Here is a 22,114-nt window from a genome sequence, read left to right as displayed (position 1 = left end):
ATCCTCTTCCTCCTCCTCCTCCTCACATGATGATGGGCTTCCAGAGGACACAGCAGTCACAGACTCATCTACCGGGTTGCACGAGTCCATCAGGACAGGCGGCTCGGTGGAGAGCCGTGCCCCGATGGCCTCGTGCATCTGGGCATAGAATGGCCATGTGGCTGCTGTCTCCTCCCCTCCTTCTGCCCCCGTGCCTGTGGGAGGGTTCCTCAGCTTCTGGAAGACATCAAAAGGGATGTGTCAGTGTGATGTAGAAATATGACATTATGTATAACCAACAACAGTCACAAATGCTTTATGTGAGTGTGAACTGAGCTCATAATGAGTACAAAATCTCACCTTGTACTGGATTTTTAGATTGTTCCACTTTTTGGACACTTGAATGGGGTCACCCTGTCCCCCATGTCTAGCAGCCGTGTGATGAAGAATGAAACATGTACTGAGTGTACTCACAATAGGCAAGATGGATGACAACTACAGCAAACACTGTATGTAATTATTTAAAGCCCCTACAAGGAACTTTCATTTTGAGTTGATTTTGGCGACCCTGTGGACAAAAGCGGTAGTGTTTTGCTGGAATGAAGCCTACATTTCCCATGAGCTCTAGCGCGTATTGTCGTAAAGACGCTTACCTGGCTCGCGCATGTGTTTGTTTTGGGGATGAATGAAACAACAAGACAGGAAAACTTTGCCCCCTTTGATCCCAGCTCACCTCTGCCGCGCCCCAGTTCCACCTCTCCAGCGTAAGCGCCACCGTCGCCGGGGTAAACGCAGCTGTCCGCTGGTAAGGCTGAAGGCCTGTTTGGTGAGCACTTCCACGGTTTCTTGGACTGAGTATGGAGCGGTGCCTCACCTCTTTATTTCTCAGCACTCGCTGGACCCTGTCGACGCCTGGTTGGTACCTGTCATCGGCCCGGATGAGGTGTTCCAGCCCCGCGGCCCCTGCTCTCCTCACCCCTGCTGGCGCGGGGTGAATCTGCGCAACCTGCGGCCTCTGTGTGTGTGGCTCCCCGGACAGCTAACGCCGTGGACCCGCCGGCTCCTGCCAGGATTGGGCTGGTAAATGCAAGATCGCTAGTGAACAAAATGTTTATCCTGAAGGATTTCCTGACTTCCCGAGGATTGGATTTTCTCTGTGTGACTGAGACGTGGCTGACTGCTGGCTGTTGGTGAGTCCAGTGCTTTCACAGAACTTTTACCCGATGATTGCTGCTATTTTAACTCCCCGCGGACGTCGGGTCGAGAAGGAGGAATAGGGACTATTTATAAGAGTCACTATAAATGTAAGCAGCTGGGTAAGATGACGTGTGCCGTCTGAGCGCCGTAAATCATTTTGTCCTGGAAGCGACCTGGGGCGGACCCAGAGCCAGTTTCCAAAAGGTATGGATATACACTATATAGAAATAGCTTATCTTCACACCGATGGTCTCATTTGCTGTTGTAGGTCACGCACAGACATCAGCAGAAACGAGAGACTTTTGCATATCCAGTTAAAAGTTCCTTGTAGCGGCTTTAAAATAGGGACAATACATATTGCTGAACATTTGACATGTGAATATGCAAGATTATGGCCAGCAGCTAATTTCCATCTCTACTCACTTTGGCAGGTTGTTGTTAACTACATGAAATCAATCAGACAACAACAGTAACAACAAGTACAAAGAACAACACAGAAGAACTACACAATAAGCGAACAGATGACAATAAACAATGTTGCTCATGACAGGCCAGAATCTGAGGAACCCCAGGATTTCAAAGTGAAGTTTGAAAGTGCATTAGTGCTAAAGTGCCAAGGTATTGCACACACAGATGTGTGTGATATTCATCATTAGGTCAGACCACATCTTATGTCTTGGATTACTGCCTTATTGTCCTGTGGTTTTATACACCAAGAGAGGTGTTATCTACAATTTCGTTGTTTGCTTGACTTACAATGAACATCAAGGAATGTAATTACTATGACCTGCTCCAATAACATGAAGTGTGCCTTACTTGTTCAGTGTTTTACGTATTATTGTCTTTATTCCTATCGTTTTATGTGTTCTTATGAAGTGTACAGTGTTGTTGTCGTCTTTGTTTTAATGTATTTTTAAGTCTTGTATTTGCCATCATCTTGCCCAGGGACTGCAGTTGAAAATGAGCCAGGATGCTGAACTGGCGTATTTACAGAAATGTTTATTAACGTGCATTGTCCCTGTAACTTTAAACTGAATGAATAAATACATCGAATTATCACACAGTGCACATGTTTGTGCTGCCTAGTGAAATGGCATTCAGGTAACACATGAAACTGAACTCGCATCCAGGCCTTCTTGGAGGTATTCCTCTTCCCGGTGAAGAGGTTGTCATTGGCAACCCGCAGGTCGATAAGTCTGAGGACATCGTCGTTGGTCCCTGTTGAATAAGACATATATCAGACCTGTCAGTCTACCTACAAGCTATTAAATGTTATTCCACTCACATGACATGCAGGACAATTAATGATGGGCAAATGTGTTTGTGTGTGTGTGTGTGCGCGCGTGTGCGTGTGTGGTGTTATATCAACACGTGTGGTTCTGGACATGAGCAGCTGCACATTTAACAGCCACACATCACCGAAAGTCCACTGAACAACGCAACAGGTTGTGAATGAAATAAACTTAATTATAACATGACAGTCTTGCACAAAATATTATTAACGTTGCTCTTTGTAGTCACGTAGGCATGTGAATTACAGCGTTTCATTGCAAAGACTGCGTGTAATGGGTACTTACACTTGCATTGTTTCTCTGCCATCTCGTTCAAATGAGCCAGATGTAGGGGGCGGCAGTAGCTCAGTCCATAGGGACTTGGGTTGGGAACCAGAGGGTCGCCTGTTCAAGTCCCCATCCAGACCAAAAATATGGAGCGTGGACTGGTAGCTGGAGAGGTGCCAGTTCACCTCCTGGGCACTGCCGAGGTGCCCCTGAGCAAGGTACCGAACCCCCAACCGCTCAGAGCGCCTGTCATGGGCAGCCCACTCTGACATCTCTCCACTTAGTGCATGTATAGGTCCGTCGTGGCATCAATAAAATCGTATAATTAGGGTAAAATTAGAATTTGTTGTTTGTGCATGTGTGTGTTCGGACCTGTGTGTAATTGACAACAGAGTGAAAAATTGAATTTCCCCTCGGGAGCCTCAGCCTCAAGCTGAAAAAGACTTCCTGTTAGGAACCTCACCTTACTCATCGCACGTAACAGATCCCTCCTAACTCCTAACACTAACTCCTTACTGGCAGGAAAAAGAGACATGAGACGGCCTTAAAGAGGGTGGACCTGGAACAACTTCTGGTTCAAGTAAGGAGTTAGGAGTTCACAGTATAATATTAAGAGACTTGGGACGTACCCCCGGTGGTGTGTAATCAGAAACAGGTGAACTTAATTGTCTTAATGAGGTGGACGTGGCTGATGCTGAGGCAGGGGAAAACCAAATCTCGAAAAATATGTAAGGGATAATGTATAATGAGCCAGTGAATACTGGGAAAATAACTCCCCTGTCAGGAGTTATTTTCCCAGTATTCACTGGCTCATTATACATTATCCAGCTCATTATAATGAGCCAGTGCCTCCAGAGCCTCCCCTGTCGGGAGTTATTTTCCCAGTATTCACTGGCTCATTATACATTATCCCGCTTATTACACGGCTGACTATCAATTAAATAAATAATTTGAGACAGAATATTGATTAATTATACGATTTTTATTGATTTATAAATTAAATCGGGAGGAGAGGAAAAAAACTGCCAGCAACGGCTGAATCTGCGCTACAATAGCTACAGGGAATCAAGAAAAAATGAAAAGCAGCATCCCTAGCAACGCTGGGCTACATAGCAATGGTCATTACACAGTAATATCAGACCTCTGAATGCCGCGACTGACCAATCAGAATACAGCATTTAATAGAGCCGTGTAATAAATATATATATATATATAAAAATGTGTCAGTAAAACTTCAGCGATACTTTGTTAGAGAGCTATAATGCTCTTATATCATCCACAGTTATGAAAATGTATATTCACTCTTGCTCATAAAGACTCATAAGCATATAAATCTAAAGTTTATCCTCAGGTTTTATTAGAATTTAATTGTGACATGTGTGGTATACCACAGACTAAAGCATTTTGTTAAAGCTCAGTAGTTGTAATTATTTTCTAGTTACAATTTTCTTCTGAAAGTTGTAAGAGATTCAGCTGTCTCTGGTCCCTGTGCTGAAAATAGGGTTAGAGTAAGTTTGTGACTTAAAAAAGTTAACACACATGAACACTGCAATAACTGAATTTGATTTAGTTCTTGAGGTTTTTTGCTCTTTTTAAGCTAAATATTGGAACACCCAAACCCTCTCTTTGATCTGCAATTTGAACGCATGATACCATGATATAACCATGCTGGTTACAAAGACTTAAGGGTTTTATGTGACCAATACCCAATATACAGAAGTCATATGTAGTATATTTGAAGTCTAAACTGGACATGTTGAAGTGAGATGCGGACCCTACTTTTGTGACTCTGACAGCACTCATTTGTTGCCATCGTGGGGCAAAAAAATCACCTCCTTTTGTCATTTTTCAACAGAAGAATCTTGTTAATCCAGGATATTTTTCTCATTCTAATAGGGTACTGACATGTCTTTCATCATTAAAACTTGTTGCATAATAAAGATGCGTGGGTGATGTTGACAAATTCTTGTGTGTGTATATACACACACATATGTATATGATGTGAACCATTTTACTTTTAAGAAGTGAAGATGATAGGGTCAAAGGAATGAGATGCAGGAGTGGCCTTAACATTGCATCCTGGAGGAGGAGGTTTCCTTCCTGTCTGTCCAGGCGTTCATCTGCCACTGCTGCTGGACCTGGGCCCAAGCCAGGACGGCTCTACTCTGATCTGCCGACTGGTACACCATGGTTGTTAATTGCCACTGCACCAAGTCCCCCACCTACCAAGTGGGCCAGAGGGTGTGGTTTTCCACCTGGGACCTACCCTTGCAGATAGAGTACAAAGGTTAACCCGTTCCACATCTTAAAGGCCAAGCCAGTTTGAGACAGTCTACTGGTTCCTATTGCTCTGCCTTCACCGCTGCACTAATTCATTGATGGAGGTCCTGCCTACACAGTTCCCCATCTACTTCATTCCTGTCGCCACAGGAGAGACCTGTAATACCTGGCCGACTGTGAGGGAGCATCTGTGAGCAACACAAGATCTCTGTCACCACCTGTGAGTGGTGCCCCCATTTTCCGGGGTTTGGGCCTCCCCTGGACAGACAGTCTGCCTGATTATCCAGCCAAAGCACCTGCACTGCTTTGAGGGATAGAAGGTGTGAATATGGTTACACCTACAGCTCATGCACAGGTCAGCAAAGGCGAGGGGAAGCAAGGCCTCCCACCCTGTTGATGTAAGTTGCTACAGCTAGAGCATGAAAAAGATTAGTCTTCCTGGCCGAACTTTCACTGGAGCTTTATTTAGCGATGGGTCAGCAGACCCAGCCTGCTCCCCCTGGTGAGATTGCTCGGGCATCTGCACCATCGAAGGGCCAGTCATAGCCTGTGAGTGACCTGTACCCTGGCCTGCAGATGTGTCTGTGGGTGCAGTCCCTGGCTGAGGAGGTATCCTTGTACTGGGCACATGTACAGGAGGGCCAGTGGAAGTATTTGAACCATTGCAGCCATGAACCCTAAGAGCCACAGGCACAGTCTCCAGGTGACCCTTACCCCCAGGCAAAAATGTCATAGGCAGGCCCTGAAAGCCTCCTGTCTCTCCTGGGTAAGAGACACAGTGGTGTTCCAGGAGACTATAATCTTCTGTCTGGGTATATAACAGCTAGTCATTTAGATAATTTGGAATTCTGAGTCCTTTTTGCCACAGAGGCCCAAGGACTGTGCCCATGCACCTGCTGGAGGTGTGAGAGGCCAGCAAGATCCCGAAGGGAGGGGAAACAGTGGGAATAGAACCCAGCCCGCTGATTCTCTGGCTCTACCTTCCTGACTGCTATTTTCATCAGGAGGGTAAAAGTCTCTGCCCCTAACACCCCCCTGTGCTGCAGGTCTGTCACTGACAAAACCTTCACTAATCTTGACATGGGGGATTAGAGAAAACTGAAGCCCCCTGGATCATGGTTGAGACACCCTCAGGATCTGTGCTTGTTCAGAGATGGAAGGAATATGGTATTAAGCTGTTTCTCTTCTCATGATACTAGTGAATCCAAATTATCAAGGAGAATATGAATGGAGTCCTGTAACAGGAAATTCTTAAAAAAAATCCTTCTGACATCAACCAGGACAAAGAGGATGAGACCCAGATGGACGTACCAACAGGACAATGATCCAGAACATACTGCAAAGGAGACTGTCAAGTGGTTGCAGAAGATGAAGATGAAGGTGCTGGGATGGCCCAGTCAGTCACCAGACTGAAACCTTCTAGAACATTTGTTGATGGAAATGAAGATCAAGATTCATCATCAGGCCCCCTGCTGTCAGTGTGGAAGACTGCGCCAAATATCACCTGAACACTGTGAGACATGAGTTACTTTGTGCAGGAAGTGTCTTGAAGCTGGTGTTTCAAGCAAAAGCTTCAACACCAAGTATTGAATACATTTCATTTTGCTTGTTTAATAGTTTTTTCCTGTGTCACTCCACTTTATTGCACATAACTTTATTGACTGAAATGTAAGGACAGAAAACTTTTTTGGAGAGATGGGGATTAATGTACAGTAGATATTGATGGTTTGAAAGAGGGAGGGAGACGTAGCAAGAATAAAATGGGGTGAGGGAGTGAATGATGTAATGGAGGAGATGATGATCAGGAGTTAAAGGGAAAAAACAAGCTGAGGGTAGGAAGTGCATAGAGAGAGACAAGAGGAGGAGACAGAGGGAGGGCAACAAGATAGATGATGGAAATTAAGAGGTTAAGAGATAAATATCTCATGTCAAGAAAAGGTGATCTGGGAGATTCTTGACCTCAGCAGCTCTGTGTTCAGCTCCACAGTCGCTTCCTCTGATGATGGTGGAGACACTGGAAGCAGCTGACCTCTGTATCTCTCCCCTCAACACCTCCTGCATATCAATGCTTGTTACTCCCCAGGTCATATTCATCAGAACACTGCTGTGCTGCCTCACTCTTCTCACTGTGATGCTCAATTTGTTGGTCATCATCTCCATCTCCCATTTCAGGCACAGACATTTTTCTCATAATATAACAGCTGTTACTGTGTATGAGTTGAATTCATGGATAGATTCTGTGTTTATTATATACTGTATGCTAGAAAAGATGTCAGTACTTTCACTTGTAAATGAAAGTGTAATGTTCAGTATACTTTTCTGTTTAAATTTGTCACTACAACAGTAATCATGATGAACATTTTCTTAATAATACCACCAAACGTCTTTAGTTAGTTCGGACAATGTGGATCTGATTGATTTTATAGAGATTTATTTTGCATGTGGGCCATAAATATACTTTGTCTTCATTCTCACAATTATCAGTGTGATCTAAACTAATTTTCACTGAGTATGAGGCTCTCATCATAATCTCCCTCTCCAGGCAGCTCCACACCGCCACCAATCTCATCCTCCTCTCTCTGGCTGTGTCTGACTTGTCTGTGGGCTTTGCAGTGATGCCAGCTGTAATCACCATCCTACAGTCCTGTGGGTTTACGGGTAAAATCACATGCGCTTTTGTGTACCTGTTGGGCTTCATCCTTACCTCTGCTTCTGTTGGGAACATGGTGCTCATATCAGTGGACCGTTATGTGGCTATTTGTGACCCTCTGCGCTATTCCTCCATGATAACACTAAGCAGAGTTAAAAGATGTGTGTCTTTGTGTTGGTTATGTGCTGTTATCTACAACCTTATAATTCTTATAGATCACTTTTCACAAATAGATTTGTCTAACTCCTGTGCTCAAGAATGTGTAGTTGTCATAAATTACATTTCAGGGGCAGTAGACTTGCTTCTGACCTTTGTAGGCCCTGTTACTGTGATCATAGTTCTCTATATGAGAGTGTTTGTGGTGGCTGTGTCACAAGCACGTATCATGCGGTCTCAGATTTCAACTATTAAATCAAATACTGTGGCTGTTAAGAAATCTGAGATGAGGGCTGCTAGAACTCTAGGTATTACTCTTCTTGTGTTTATACTTTGTCTCTGTCCATACTACATTAATTTTCTAGCAGGACAGAGCACCACAGGTAGTGTAATTTCATCAGCTCAGAACTGGCTGTTCTATTGTAACTCCATGTTTAATCCTCTGATCTATGCCTTTTTCTACCCCTGGTTTAGAAAAGCGGTTAAAGTCATTGTCAGCCTTCAGATACTGCAGGCGGGTTCCCGTGAGGCCAAGATGATGTAGAGAGAAACAGTATACTGTATATACACTGACTTATTCTATAAAGGGGAATCCAGTCCAACTAATGGTGAAGTGAATTTGAACACAGTGAAAGCACAGTGTTGCAACATATAAATGTATTTATTTTAATAACCTATTCTGGATGTAAATGACTATACATTTGAAACAACCTTTGCCAGTGAAGATGAGTTTTAACACCCTTGGTTTAGAAAAGTGATTGAATTATTTGCCAAAGGTATCTTGCTGGTGTGCTTACTATTAGTGTAATTCAAAACTGAACAGTCTAATGATTGAGGTGCAGGAGCAACTTTAAATTGCAAAGACAAAATGAAAGACTACATTATGTGGGGGATCACATGACCAAGACCAAGATGGCTATTAAGTAAGGGTGTTCCCAACAACCGTGCACAACTTAAAGGATAACTTCGGCATTTTTCAACCTAGACCCTATTTTCCTGTGTAAATTGATCAAAAAGACTTTTGAAATTGTTCCAGTGTGGAGGGAGCCGGCAGCGGCCTGCAGCCCCAAAATGAGCTGCAATGGAGGGACATGGGACAATTAAGCACTGTCACTGTATGTCCATTAAAAGTGGTTATTTTTGCCACAGAACAGCTTTGATTGTTATTAGAAGTGTCTGACTTGTCTCTTCACCTTTCACTTGATCAAGTCTGTTTGTTATTGCCTTCTTAAGCAGAAGTCTAGTTCTGAAATATCACGAGATATTACAAGATGTCACTTGGAAAATAGTGGAAAACTGTGAGTTCTGGAGAAAGTATAGTAATCAGAGTAGTTTAGAGTAAATATTAAGTGTTACCTAAAAGATATTAGAGTATACGCATACACATTTTCACTTCAACCTCGTCACATATTGACGTGCTTCGTGATGGACTTTCCATGTCCACAGACGTCATGCAAGATACCCTGGGTGTGTTGGTTGTTGATGTTCTGGGACACCGTGTCAGGTTTTGCCTGTTACATGCATTGTCTGATTTCAAGATACACTTCGTTTTCACAGGAAATTTTACATTTTTACATACATTCTCTGTCAAAATAAATGCACTATGTCAGTACAACACCACAAATCAGACGTTTGTTATTCCTTCAACAAGTAATGCACATGGTTGGGTTTAGGAAAAAAGAACAGGGTTTGGCTTTAGAATCCTGTAGGACACAAACATCGCCTTTCTCGGTTGAAAGTGGGTGTTTGTTGGATCCCTCCACTAACCTCCTGCCCACCCCACTAGGACTTTGGTCACCTTAACTTTCGTCCTTGTCCCGCTGCATTTCCCCGACACCGCCAGGCACCATTAAACTATAACAGCAACCAGCCGTATATCAAGCCCACACTAAAGGATGCCTTTTTTTCGTTGGTTTCTGACGCCGCAAGTTACTTCCCAAGTGCCGGATTTCGACATCTTCGGAGTGAGACCAGGCTCGCATTAATTTACACATGTGCACACATATTTTTTACTATAATAGCTGCATAGAATATATATATATATGTATATATACACACAGTGGAAACCGCTTTTAGTGATCACTTCTGTCTGGGGCAAAGTGATTGCATAGAAGAGAGAAAACAAAGAGAGAAAAAGGGGAAAAAAAATGGAAGCTTATGGAAGGTTACCAGGACATGAAGCAGGGAGACCATGGAGTTCTAGAGTTGTTGTGACCCTCTGACCACAGAGGAAAAATGCCTATGTTGTAAAGAGTGGTTCGTGTTTGTGCATTTCCGACCTGTGCCAACAAAATGAGGAGCTACACTCTGAGCAGCTGTCATAGACTTTGTTGGCTATGGATGTGCTTAAGTTTTGGCTAGTTGTGCTATAAATTGATTCAATTTCAATTGAATTCAATTTTATTTAATCACAATTCACGATTTGCCTCAGAGGGCTTTACAGCATATGACATGAAGCTCAGCGTAAGTTCAGTCAGGAAGACCTCTCTGTGCTCATTCATTCACAATTCCTTCTCTCTCACTCTCACTGCTTCCTCCAATCAGCTGCCTCCGGGCGTGCACTCTTCTAGCTGTCCTATCGTAATCAGCCAATCAGGTTGTCACTACGAGATTTTAAATCTGATCTCTCCTCTGCTGCTTTCAACTGTCATTCTAGGCAGACAGACAATTGCTCACCTTATCTTTTTCCTTTTCAGAAAATGATGGACCTTTATGTAGATAGAGTTTTGCTCTTTTTTTTTGATCAGTTATGTCAGAACTATCAAATCCCTAAAAAACATTTCCTTAAAAACTTACAGTTAAAAAGCACATGTCATCAAAATTTAAAAGAATAATGAGCATACAGCCTTTATCAAAACTGGAGAAGATAACACTTGCATATTAGGAAAGGGAAGGACCCTATATCTAAATATTACAGCTCATTAGTGGCAGTTGATGTAAAAGAAGATATTGATTTGACAGATTGGAATGTGGCTCTTAAAAAACAACAGTGTATGTAAAAAAAGATAAAAATTCAAGGTTTAAATGACATCAATATAAATGCTTAATGCAAATCTTCATCACTCCTGTCAGACTTCATCATATGTTTGCCAATATTCTTGATGTTTGTACCAAGTGCTCGAATGAGAAAGGCACTCACTGTCTAAAGGAATGTCCAAAAATTCTAAACTCTAGGCAGATATTATAAAATGTTTGTCAGAGATGTTTAACACCAAGGCTCCTTTAAATGCCAAACTGTGTGTGCTTGGAATATATCCAGAGATCTTAATTTAAACACAGAAACAGACTGAACTTCTGGAATTTGGACTTCTCCAAGCCAGGAGAGCTATTGTATTATGTTGGAAGAGTATGGATGGCCCGTTATTGAGAATGAGGATATAGGAGCTATTGGAGTAGGTATAGCCTGGAAATCCAGACCCAAATCTAGAAAGATTTAGGGTCTGGCTATGAGTAATGCAAATGGCCCAACTTGAGGGGCAGCACCAAGCATTCATTTGTAAATATCACTGCACGCAATTGGATAACACTACGACCAATCAAAACAATACACGGGGTGACATATCCAGAGCGCTACCAGCGGAGCTAACTGGTAGATTAGACTCTTGCCGTTTCCAGTCAGCAAAACAGCAAAAACGTCCTTCTTGCAAAGGAAAGACTCGAGCGCCATCTTCTGTTCCTCTTTGAGAGAAAAAGCCAAGTCTAACTCGTTCACTGTAGCGGCCACAGCCATTTCAAACAACAAACTATTTTATCTTCAGTGGGGGTTTTTTTAAATCCACATTTGATTGTTTGGCATTTTCAAGAAAATATGTAGTTTTCTTAAAAATCAACTGGAAGAGTCATGTCATGTGCTTGCACATGATTTCTGCTCAGTCATTCTAACAAAACCATAATGAGCTCGTTTTCTTCACATAGAGGATAACTATGGCCATGATAACTACGTCTCTGGAAACTTTTATGAGATAGGGGAGAGTGGGGTAGGCAGCCATGGAATTGGTCCTATGTATTTGGTATTATTTGCATTTTTAATTTATTTTTATATTTTAAGTTTCAATTTGCACTCCATGCCCTGAAGTTGGGATTTTTAACCTACAATATTTGTATTGTATTAATAAAGATCAACATTTTTCCCAATTTCTTTTTCATTTTTTTCATGAAGGGGTTCTTGTTTAATTTATATGATTTAATTAATCACAATTAAAAATTAACCCTTTGATACCAGTTTTGATCATATACCACTAACTGCTTTTTTGAAAAATACACAATAATTCAATATTCTAAAAGCAAAATTGACTTTGAATATTATTAGTATCATCGGTTGACCCAAGTAGAAGAAGAAGAAGAAATGATTTTGCACTTTTGCACACCCCTGTGCACTTGACCCTAACTATGTAAGAGCAGTGGTGCTATGGCAGACCCTCTGCGCTGTCATCAGCACAAATTATGTCCCCATGTGATAAAATCCACCATCCCCCCTGATTTTTTTTACAACTTGAGTACTGCATATAAGGTACCACCTGCTACTCAGCAACCATTCACTCACACTCAAACGCCGATGGAACAGCCATCAGGAGCAATGTGGGTTCAGTATTTTGCACAAGGATACTTGGACATGTGGGCTGGATGAGCCAGGGATTGAATCGGTGAATGACCCACTCCATCTCTGAGCCACAGCCGCCCCAATGTAGATGTGTATGTCTGTGTGATGTATGTTATTTTAGTTTCAAACTGTTGTATTTTTGTGTTTCTTTCATGTGTTGGAGATATGAGAAAATGACAATAAACATTTTAGGGAAAGAAAAAGACTGCATTATGTGGGATAAATAGACTGAATCTCATCAGAATTAATGCTAATGTAACAGTTTGTGTTTGTGGACCCAACTGCAGCACACAGGAGACCAGAAAAACTTGGTAAGGACTTCTAATGTCACAACTCCAGCAGATATTCAGTAGGGCAGGTTAACAGCACAAAGCACAGTTTAACACTCTGGCAAAGCCTCTTCACAAAGTCTCTGGCAGCCAGGCTGGTCTGGAAGGCAGAACTGGGCCAAGAAGCAGTTGAGTAGGTGGTGATGCTAGCCAGAACACACACACACACACACACACTCTCTCTCTTGGGTCAAAGTCAATGTCTCTGAGTGTCACAGTTACACACTAAGGTTCTGCTAAAACATACCACTGTTATCTGGGCGTTCATTATACTCAGCTTACCTGTAGGAAATTTAGAAACATGACTGGCTGCTAGTTCAAGCATGACCTTGAATGAACTGAGTACACCTCTTCTGATGAAGTGTAACGTTACGTCATTATCATAAACATCAAAATTTAGAACCCACAGTCACATTTTATAACTTTGTAAGGCCATCATGTACATGATTAGCTGAGTCGCTAGTTAGCTATCGCAAAGAACTTACGTTAGAACTAGCTAAAAATCAACAAGCTAATGTTAGCCTATAGCCTACTTAACAAACTAACAGGGGCAGAAACAGATGAAACATCGTCTTCAGAGTCCCGAAGCCAAGCGTCCTACTCCAACTGGGGAGGCACTGGGGGGGTGGAGCCAGATGATCAGGTGCAGCAAACGCCACTGTATTTTTGCTGTTCATAAGTTTTTATTGAAATTATTCAAGTGACAAAAGCGACGTTCAGACACCCATACGTAATGACGTTGTAAATAACACCCATTTCGATATTGCTTTGGCTTTTTTTTTTTTTTTGCTGTCCCTTTTTTTTTTTTTTTTTATCATCTTTGTGTCCCAGTAGCAATTTTTATAGTCCCCGGGACTTCGGGACACCATTAGTTTCGAGCCCTGAGAGTTAATAGTTAATTAATAGTTAATAATGATCCGGTAGCTGCAAAGGATCATTATTAACTATTAATAACACCTTATTAATTTAATCTGATAGGGTCTTATAAACCAATAATAAATGTTGTTATTGTTCTATGATTAACCAATTAAATCATAATTAATGTAAATAGACATCTTATTAATTAATATTTAGGACAGCTTTATAAACTGTTATCAAGTTTCTATGAAGTGCTTATAATGCTCCTATATGCAATAATAACGGTGTTAATTATGCTATAATTTTGAAATGTTAATTAATTAATATTAATTATGCTATAATTAACACTTATATAGTCTTATTAATGGTAATAGACATCTTATTCTGTCTTATAAGTGCTCATTAGCTGTGAATTGGTGCTTATTAAAGTGTTACTTTTAAGAAGTGGAGATGATAGGGTTCTAACACGCTTTGTTAAGAAAAATGATTGAATAATTACAAAGGAATCCTCTCAGTGTGTTTATTAATATTAGAGTAATTCAGAACTGAACAATCTAATGAATGAGGTGCAGGAGTGGCCTTAACATTGCAAAAAAGAAGGAAAAGACAGAATACATTGTGTAGAATAAATTGATTGAATGGCCAAACAGAGTGAATGCTAATATTAAATTAATTGAGGCCTGTGTTAGCAGTGACTACGTTTACATGCACACTAGTGTCCCACTAATATTCTAAATTTGATGCAGATAATGTAAATTATATTCCATTGGAATATGCTGGCCCTTTTCCAAATTTGCATTTTCTGAATAAAGCATGTGGGATATGCCAGTATTATTTGGGTTTTAATAGCCTTCTCTGGATATGTATACAGTGCATTCAGAACATGTGTCATAATTGGGGGTTTTACTGCAGTTTGTGACACAGAGTCCCCTAACCTGTTTACAGTCAGCTCCGTACTGTACGTTGTCATGGACACACTGTACACTAATCAACTCGCCAACAGTTTGCAAGGCTTGGGTGGAGATCCATGTCCAAAAGAAAAAACTATATTCTGGTCTTTTAATGTTATTAAAAGACTCGGATATTAACAGGTTTTTGGATATGCGCAAATATCACAATACTGACCTTTTCAAGAAGGTGGTTGAATGAAAAATAAGGCTGTGCTCACATGGTCAAGCAAGTCCTGTTTTGAATTATAGTATGCATGGCTGCATGTAAACAGGAGTATTAGTGGAATATTCATTATAATTATTCATGTAAACAGCTTAATAGGAATATTATCTTTTTCAGAATAAGGAGAAAAAGCTGGATATTTGCATGTAAATGTGGTCAATGTAAGATACTAATGAGGTCCCGGGTACTTGTGTGTCTATCTTGGGCTGCAATAATTAGTTGCAGCCCTAGAAAGACACAGGCACACATTAATAAAAAAAAAAAAAAAGAAAGAACATGAAGTTTTTTTGTTTGGGTTTTTTTTTAGTCTTCCAATTTTTTTTTTTTATTCTGTCAATTCTGGGCCTGTTAAAAAAAGATCTATCAGCATTCACAAAATGAGAAGTCACAAAGAACATCATAAAGAAAAATATACTGCATGGTTTTAAAAATATTGCTTGATAAATTATTATTTAATTTGTTTACACTATTTTTTCAGTTTAACAATCATCCAGAGAATCTAATAACCTATCTTGAAAATAAAACCATTTCTGATAAATAGAATTTCAGCACAACTTTGTAATGCTATGACACCAGCCACAATTATAAAAATATACAACCCCAATTTCAAAAAAAGTTAGAACACTGTAATTAAAAAAAAAAAAAAAAAAAAAAAAACAGCTACCAATTTTTTTTTATTATCAGTTTGAGCATTAAATATCTTGTCTCTGGAGTGAAGTCAATTGAATATAGGTCAAAAAAGATTTGCAAATCATTGCATTCAGTTTTTTTTGTTTTGTTTTTTTTACACAGCATCCCAACTTTCTTGGGATTGGGCTTGTATATACACTATTGCTAAACAAAGATTCATAAGCATTCAAATCTAAAGGTTCTCATCTTTGATCATAATTTATTTGTGACATGTTTCCCAGACAGAAGAATTTGTAATAACATGTCATTTAGTTGTTGCACAATTTTCCTCCTAAAGTTATTACAGAATGAACCGGTAACAGATCTGTTATGGAAGCTACAGAGTGAAGAAAACATAAAACCCATATGATGGTACTTCTGTTGAGTCCAGTGTCTATAAGTGGATCAGTGGTATTTCATTAGGAGGCACCAGTGGCTCTGCTTTGTAGTTTGGAGTAGTTGCTTTGGTTGATGGTGTTTTTGGCTGCCAGCCTGATGATGTAGGTGGTCCATGGCTTGCGGTTAGTCTTTTTGTGAAAATTACCATCAGTGGTTCTCACTCTAAAGTCCCTATTCATCTGATCTCTTTCTTCTTCCTCCTCAATCCAGACTGTGTGCTCTGCTGCATCCTTCACTAGCAACCAATTCACATACAATGAAACTCCTTTTACCGTGACAGTCACCTCTGGGATTTTTCGGATCTGAGAGAGAGAAATTAGTTAGAAATTATAACTTGCTTCATAGTTAAGGCCTATGACCAATGATGATTTCAGATTCATTAGTAGGTATCACATTATCTCTAGATAATGTATCTATATTTACCTGTGTGTTTGAAGGGGCTTAGATTTCACTGGACCACAAATCTCTTCTTCTGCGCGCTCCTGGACCTGAGGAAGATGAGAAATACTTGTTAGAAATGTCAGAATTTGGACATTAAAATGGCAACAAAGAGAAAACAAGTGATTAAATGAAACAGAACATTAATTGGCAGGAGTGAGAGATTTGTAGCTGTTAAGAAGAAAACACATGGCTTTGTTTTCTGTGAAGACCTGTTTCCAGTTCCTGGGCTAGCTGTTAAAAATTTAGTCTGGATCAGAATGATCCAGATTTAAAATCCCATGTTTTGCTACCTAGGATCTGCTAAACCGCTTAACTTCTGAGCTGGTTTTTCAAAGGAAACATTATTTATTTTTCAGATACAAACTCTTCAAGATCTGGATAATCAGTGGTCTAAATGGAACTACATGTTACACTGTAAGCTGCTGTCATATAGAGAATAACAGGTAGAACAGCCAGCGTAGGGTCACTTGTTTTTATTTAACGAAACAAAAGGCAGCATGGGGACGCAGTTGTTAGAAACTACTTCTGACTGCATGATTGTAATACATATAAAGTGATAATTGTAAATTCAAATATAGTAATTATCTCAACATTTTATTTTAAGAAATTTCTTCAGTCACTATCACCGAATGAGGTAACACAATGGTGGCCCACTGATGACAGATATTGCAGTATTACTAACTGGGTGTGTGTGGCGACATTCACACCATCAAAACACAGTTACATTCTGTGGTAACCCTTTCATCTCACCAGCTGACATTAATAAATTTACCAGTCTGGATCCAAGCCTTCCTCAAACACACTGTGATTATCGCTTATCGACAGGTGCTGACAAAGAGAACAGAGATCCTTAAAATTGTAACTTTAAATATTATTTGTTAGCTATTGACAGCTTTTTTATTGTACTGAATGGCTTAATAGATAGCCTAATATCTACTTTCTATCTATTTTATCGCTGTAACAGTTTAACAATTCAAGTGCAACATGTAAATAAATGTATATATATATTTTGCTCCTGAAACTGAAGGTTTGATTGAGCTTAAAACCAAGACTGGATTGTGTGATCTAATCTAAATTCAGAATCCTTTTTTTTCTTTCCTTTTAAACTGCCCATCCTCAAGGTTTGATCCAATCTGATAGCTGAAATCCAATCAGATTACTTCTGATCAACAAGTGGCTGGTGACTGACAGCAAGTAATGTAGGACTTAACTGAACTTTGTATGTTTCTATCGTCTAGTGTCACAAAGAGGCAATTAAGAAATATGTTTTTTATGCATTAATTCTATAGCTGTACATCATTTTAAGTGATGAACAGACAGAAATGGGAGAAATAAGAGCTATTTTGTACTGCAAAAATACAAGGGCAATGTGTGGTTGCAACATTTCCTCAGCAAAAAGTGATCAACATTGTTTATTGAGTCCTGTAAAATGCTGCAGGTGTATTCTGACCTGTAATATCTCCGTTAGCAATGCTCTCTCCTTCTGCATTGCTGGCTGTCACTTCAGTGGTGCTGGGATCGAAGTTGATCAGTTCGCAGAAGAGCTCAGTGGTGCTGCAGAGCTCAATGCGGCCTGCACCCGACACATTGTAAACGGTGTACCCTGTGGCCAACACTGACTCATCCCAGGAAAGCACAGCAGACTGTGTGTCACCACTATATTGCACATTCTGTGGAGCACAGGGGACTGGGGAAGAGACAGTGACAATGTTGTTAACAGAAACACTGGGGGATGTTCGTATGCATTGTTAGTGAACAAGTTGTTAGACTTTATTTATTTAGCATTCTGAGCACTTTAATAAAGGGTTTAATTAACACACTATGATGTAGCTATAAGCTGATGCAACCAACTAAATACCCCTACTGCTACCCCTCCCTTTCCAAGCATATATGAGAACCCACGGTGGCCTTAACGTCAAAATGCTGTCTGCTCTGCACTACTAAAGAAACATGGCCGTGCAACATGGAAGAGGAACTGCTCCCTAGGTAGATATGAAGGGCTCATTCTAAGCCAGTGAAAACACAGTTCATAGTTTCAGCGTCTGATACACTAATGAAAACATAGTTATGAATTTTATATTCCATTACTCACACACGTAAATCCTCTTACAAGTACATGATAGTGTTTTTTTTTAATCATTCATTAAATATTTATATACTGCTTATAAATTTTACAGAGGGACTTAAAGTGTTGCAAGTTTGTAATTTTTTTCCACATAAACCTAAACCCAAACAGAGAAAGGAAGGAACAGCATTTAGAAAGTCAGAGATGAGTGCAATGTTAAGTTACCTGTGACTCCAGTGAAGGCAGCAGATGGCTCGCTGACCCCGGCTGAGTTTCTGGAGCGTACGGTGAGGTTATAAGCTGTGCTGCATGGCATTGGGAACTCAAAGTATGTCATGGGCCGCCAGTAGGAGGAGACCTCCATCTGGGCACGTGGGTCATTTTGGATTCGACCGGTTATCTCCACAAGGTACTCAACATCAGAACAATTAACGCTGTCCCATGATGTCATGGCCCAGTGAGTCTGGTCTATCTTCTGCATTCGGACATTCAGATCAGTCGGAGCACATGGAGCTAAGGAGGAACGAGATTAGAGATTGAGTATTTTACCAGTGGAAGTAGCCCAGTGAAATGTTTTTAGCTCTTGTTGTTCAGGTGTAGTTTATCAGTATATCACTTGGTTAGTCCTCATTTTGAAGAATAAAATTACTTCCTGAATGGACGTCTTGGTAGGGATCTTCATAAATCCTTTACTACTAGACTAGCTGCACTACTTTGTATGCATAGAACATGGGTAACAAACAATACTATAACAAACAGAAATATTGTCATTTTGTATCACTGTGGCCTGTAGCCCTAAAAATGTGTTTTTCTGTAAAATAAATATAATTCTTGCAAATATGTGGGACTAGAAAAGACACAATGACAAATCAACACATACAGTACAGGCCAAAAGTTTGGACACACCTTCTCATTCAATGCATTTTCTTTATTTTCATGACTATTTACATTGTAGATTCTCACTGAAGGCATCAAAACTATGAATGAACACATGTGGAGTTATGTACTTAACAAAAAAAGGTGAAATAACTGAAAACATGTTTTATATTCTAGTTTCTTCAAAATAGCCACCCTTTGCTCTGATTACTGCTTTGCACACTCTTGGCATTCTCTCCATGAGCTTCAAGAGGTAGTCACCTGAAATGGTTTTCCAACAGTCTTGAAGGAGTTCCCAGAGGTGTTTAGCACTTGTTGGCCTCTTTGCCTTCACTCTGTGGTCCAGCTCACCCCAAACCATCTCGATTGGGTTCAGGTCCAGTGACTGTGGAGGCCAGGTCATCTGCCGCAGCACTCCATCACTCTCCTTCTTGGTCAAATAGCCCTTACACAGCCTGGAGGTGTGTTTGGGGTCATTGTCCTGTTGAAAAATAAATGATCGGAAAATAAACGCAAACCGGATGGGATGGCATGTCGCTGCAGGATGCTGTGGTAGCCATGCTGGTTCAGTGTGCCTTCAATTTTGAATAAATCCCCAACAGTGTCACCAGCAAAACACCCCACACCATCACACCTCCTCCTCCATGCTTCACAGTGGGAACCAGGCATGTGGAATCCATCCGTTCACCTTTTCTGCGTCTCACAAAGACACGGCGGTTGGAACCAAAGATCTCAAATTTGGACTCATCAGACCAAAGCACAGATTTCCACTGGTCTAATGTCCATTCCTTGTGTTTCTTGGCCCAAACAAATCTCTTCTGCTTGTTGCCTCTCCTTAGCAGTGGTTTCTAGCAGCTATTTGACCATGAAGGCCTGATTGGCGCAGTCTCCTCTTAACAGTTGTTCTAGAGATGGGTCTGCTGCTAGAACTCTGTGTGGCATTCATCTGGTCTCTGATCTGAGCTGCTGTTAACTTGCGATTTCTGAGGCTGGTGACTCGGATGAACTTATCCTGAGAAGCAGAGGTGACTCTTGGTCTTCCTTTCCTGGGTCGGTCCTCATGTGTGCCAGTTTCATTGTAGCGCTTGATGGTTTTTGCGACTCCACTTGGGGACACATTTAAAGTTTTTGCAATTTTCCGGACTGACTGACCTTCATTTCTTAAAGTAATGATGGCCACTCGTTTTTCTTTAGTTAGCTGATTGGTTCTTGCCATAATATGAATTTTAACAGTTGTCCAATAGGGCTGTCGGCTGTGTATTAACCTGACTTCTGCACAACACAACTGATGGTCCCAACCCCATTGATAAAGCAAGAAATTCTACTAATTAACCCTGATAGGGCACACCTGTGAAGTGGAAACCATTTCAGGTGACTACCTCTTGAAGCTCATGGAGAGAATGCCAAGAGTGTGCAAAGCAGTAATCAGAGCAAAGGGTGGCTATTTTGAAGAAACTAGAATATAAAACATGTTTTCAGTTATTTCACCTTTTTTTGTTAAGTACATAACTCCACATGTGTTCATTCATAGTTTTGATGCCTTCAGTGAGAATCTACAATGTAAATAGTCATGAAAATAAAGAAAACGCATTGAATGAGAAGGTGTGTCCAAACTTTTGGCCTGTACTGTATATATATTTTTTTAGAAAAAATGAATTTGTTGATTAAAGACTTGGAGAATTGGTAACATGGTGGGACTTTACCTGCTCCTTCCTGCAGAGGTGCACTAAATGAGCTGTTGCAGACGCCATTAGAGGCTTCAACAGAGAAGTTGTAAATGTCACCACATTCCAGGCCCTCGATGGTGCAGTAGGGGCCGTTACTGTCACAGTAGAGTGCATCTCCATACATAGGTTGGGCACAGCCGAAATACTCGACGGCGCCCTCACTGGCCTCCCAAGACAGCATGGCAGTGTTGGTCTCGCAATCAATATCCACTGCAAGACCAGAGGGCTCACAGGGCACTGCAACAACAGAGGGAAAGAACTTCTATTAAAGATGCAAGCAGGAAGCTGACCTGCAGTTTCTACATTTTAGTGTCAACTCATTCTTGTTGGTTACAGGAGTCAAAACAAGGAAAGAGGCTCCGTGCAATAATGAAATTTAACCAAGAGAGGTGACTAGTGCAAGATCCAGTATGGACTACTAGAACTTCAATGTATCAGTCTAACTTGGTGGTATTGTGGAAACCAAACTAGACAGTGGCAGATAAATGTAGATTAAGATTCATATTGATTAGTACAGTAGCAGAACAACAAGAACAACAGGAGAATTTAACACTATGGATTGAGTATTCACTCTAGCATGATAAAAAAAAAACAACATTGCAGTATCATAGTACAAGATGCCTTTGCCATTGGATTTCCCTGTAACTACCTTAATTTCTCAAGTAATTGATTACCGTTTATTGTCTATTTTGTCTTTACTAATTAAAGATATTCAGACAAAGACAAGTAGAAATATGAGAAGGCTAAGACATGCAATTTTTGGGGGCATTTTTCCTTGAAAAAAGTCACAAAAGAGATTAATCAATCATCAGAATCATTGCCAATAAATGCTCAATGCAACAACAAAGCAATCAATCAACAATTTAGGCTATAGATTTGATTGTCCATGTCATCCACACACAGACCAACATATACACTAATCAAAATATGTTGCTTTAGTTAAATTAATAATAAATGTCACTGAGTTGTAGTTTCTTCAAACCACTTTAAATTCTGCTCAATTAAAGACAAAAAGACTGTACCGACTGATGTTTTAATTCTTATTCTAAATCTTATTGTTCATAATATACTGTATGTACTCATGAGAACCAGTGTAAATACATAGGGGGTTATCATGGTGAAATCAATCAATCACTTAATTTATTGAAATTGAAAT

At 40.4% G+C, this 22,114-nt stretch overlaps 1 protein-coding gene across 1 annotated transcript in view; it reads right to left on the bottom strand.

The window, feature by feature from the left end:
- Positions 1 to 15,466: 15,466 nt before the first annotated feature.
- Positions 15,467 to 22,114, bottom strand: part of LOC125895743 (fibronectin-like) — a 19,926-nt gene continuing 13,278 nt past the window's right edge. The window contains exons 21-25 of the mRNA XM_049587827.1: positions 20,935 to 21,195; positions 18,581 to 18,868; positions 17,741 to 17,977; positions 16,273 to 16,337; positions 15,467 to 16,151 (exon numbers count right to left, since the gene is read on the bottom strand). Of these exons, the coding sequence (XP_049443784.1) occupies positions 16,291 to 16,337; positions 17,741 to 17,977; positions 18,581 to 18,868; positions 20,935 to 21,195 (833 nt within the window). The 3' untranslated portion in view covers positions 15,467 to 16,151; positions 16,273 to 16,290. The remainder of the gene's footprint in view (positions 16,152 to 16,272; positions 16,338 to 17,740; positions 17,978 to 18,580; positions 18,869 to 20,934; positions 21,196 to 22,114) is intronic.

Source organism: Epinephelus fuscoguttatus, linkage group LG10 (genome assembly GCF_011397635.1).
Source record: "Epinephelus fuscoguttatus linkage group LG10, E.fuscoguttatus.final_Chr_v1".
In the NCBI taxonomy this organism is placed as follows: domain Eukaryota; kingdom Metazoa; phylum Chordata; class Actinopteri; order Perciformes; family Serranidae; genus Epinephelus; species Epinephelus fuscoguttatus.
This window is presented reverse-complemented; position numbering and strand designations above follow the sequence as displayed.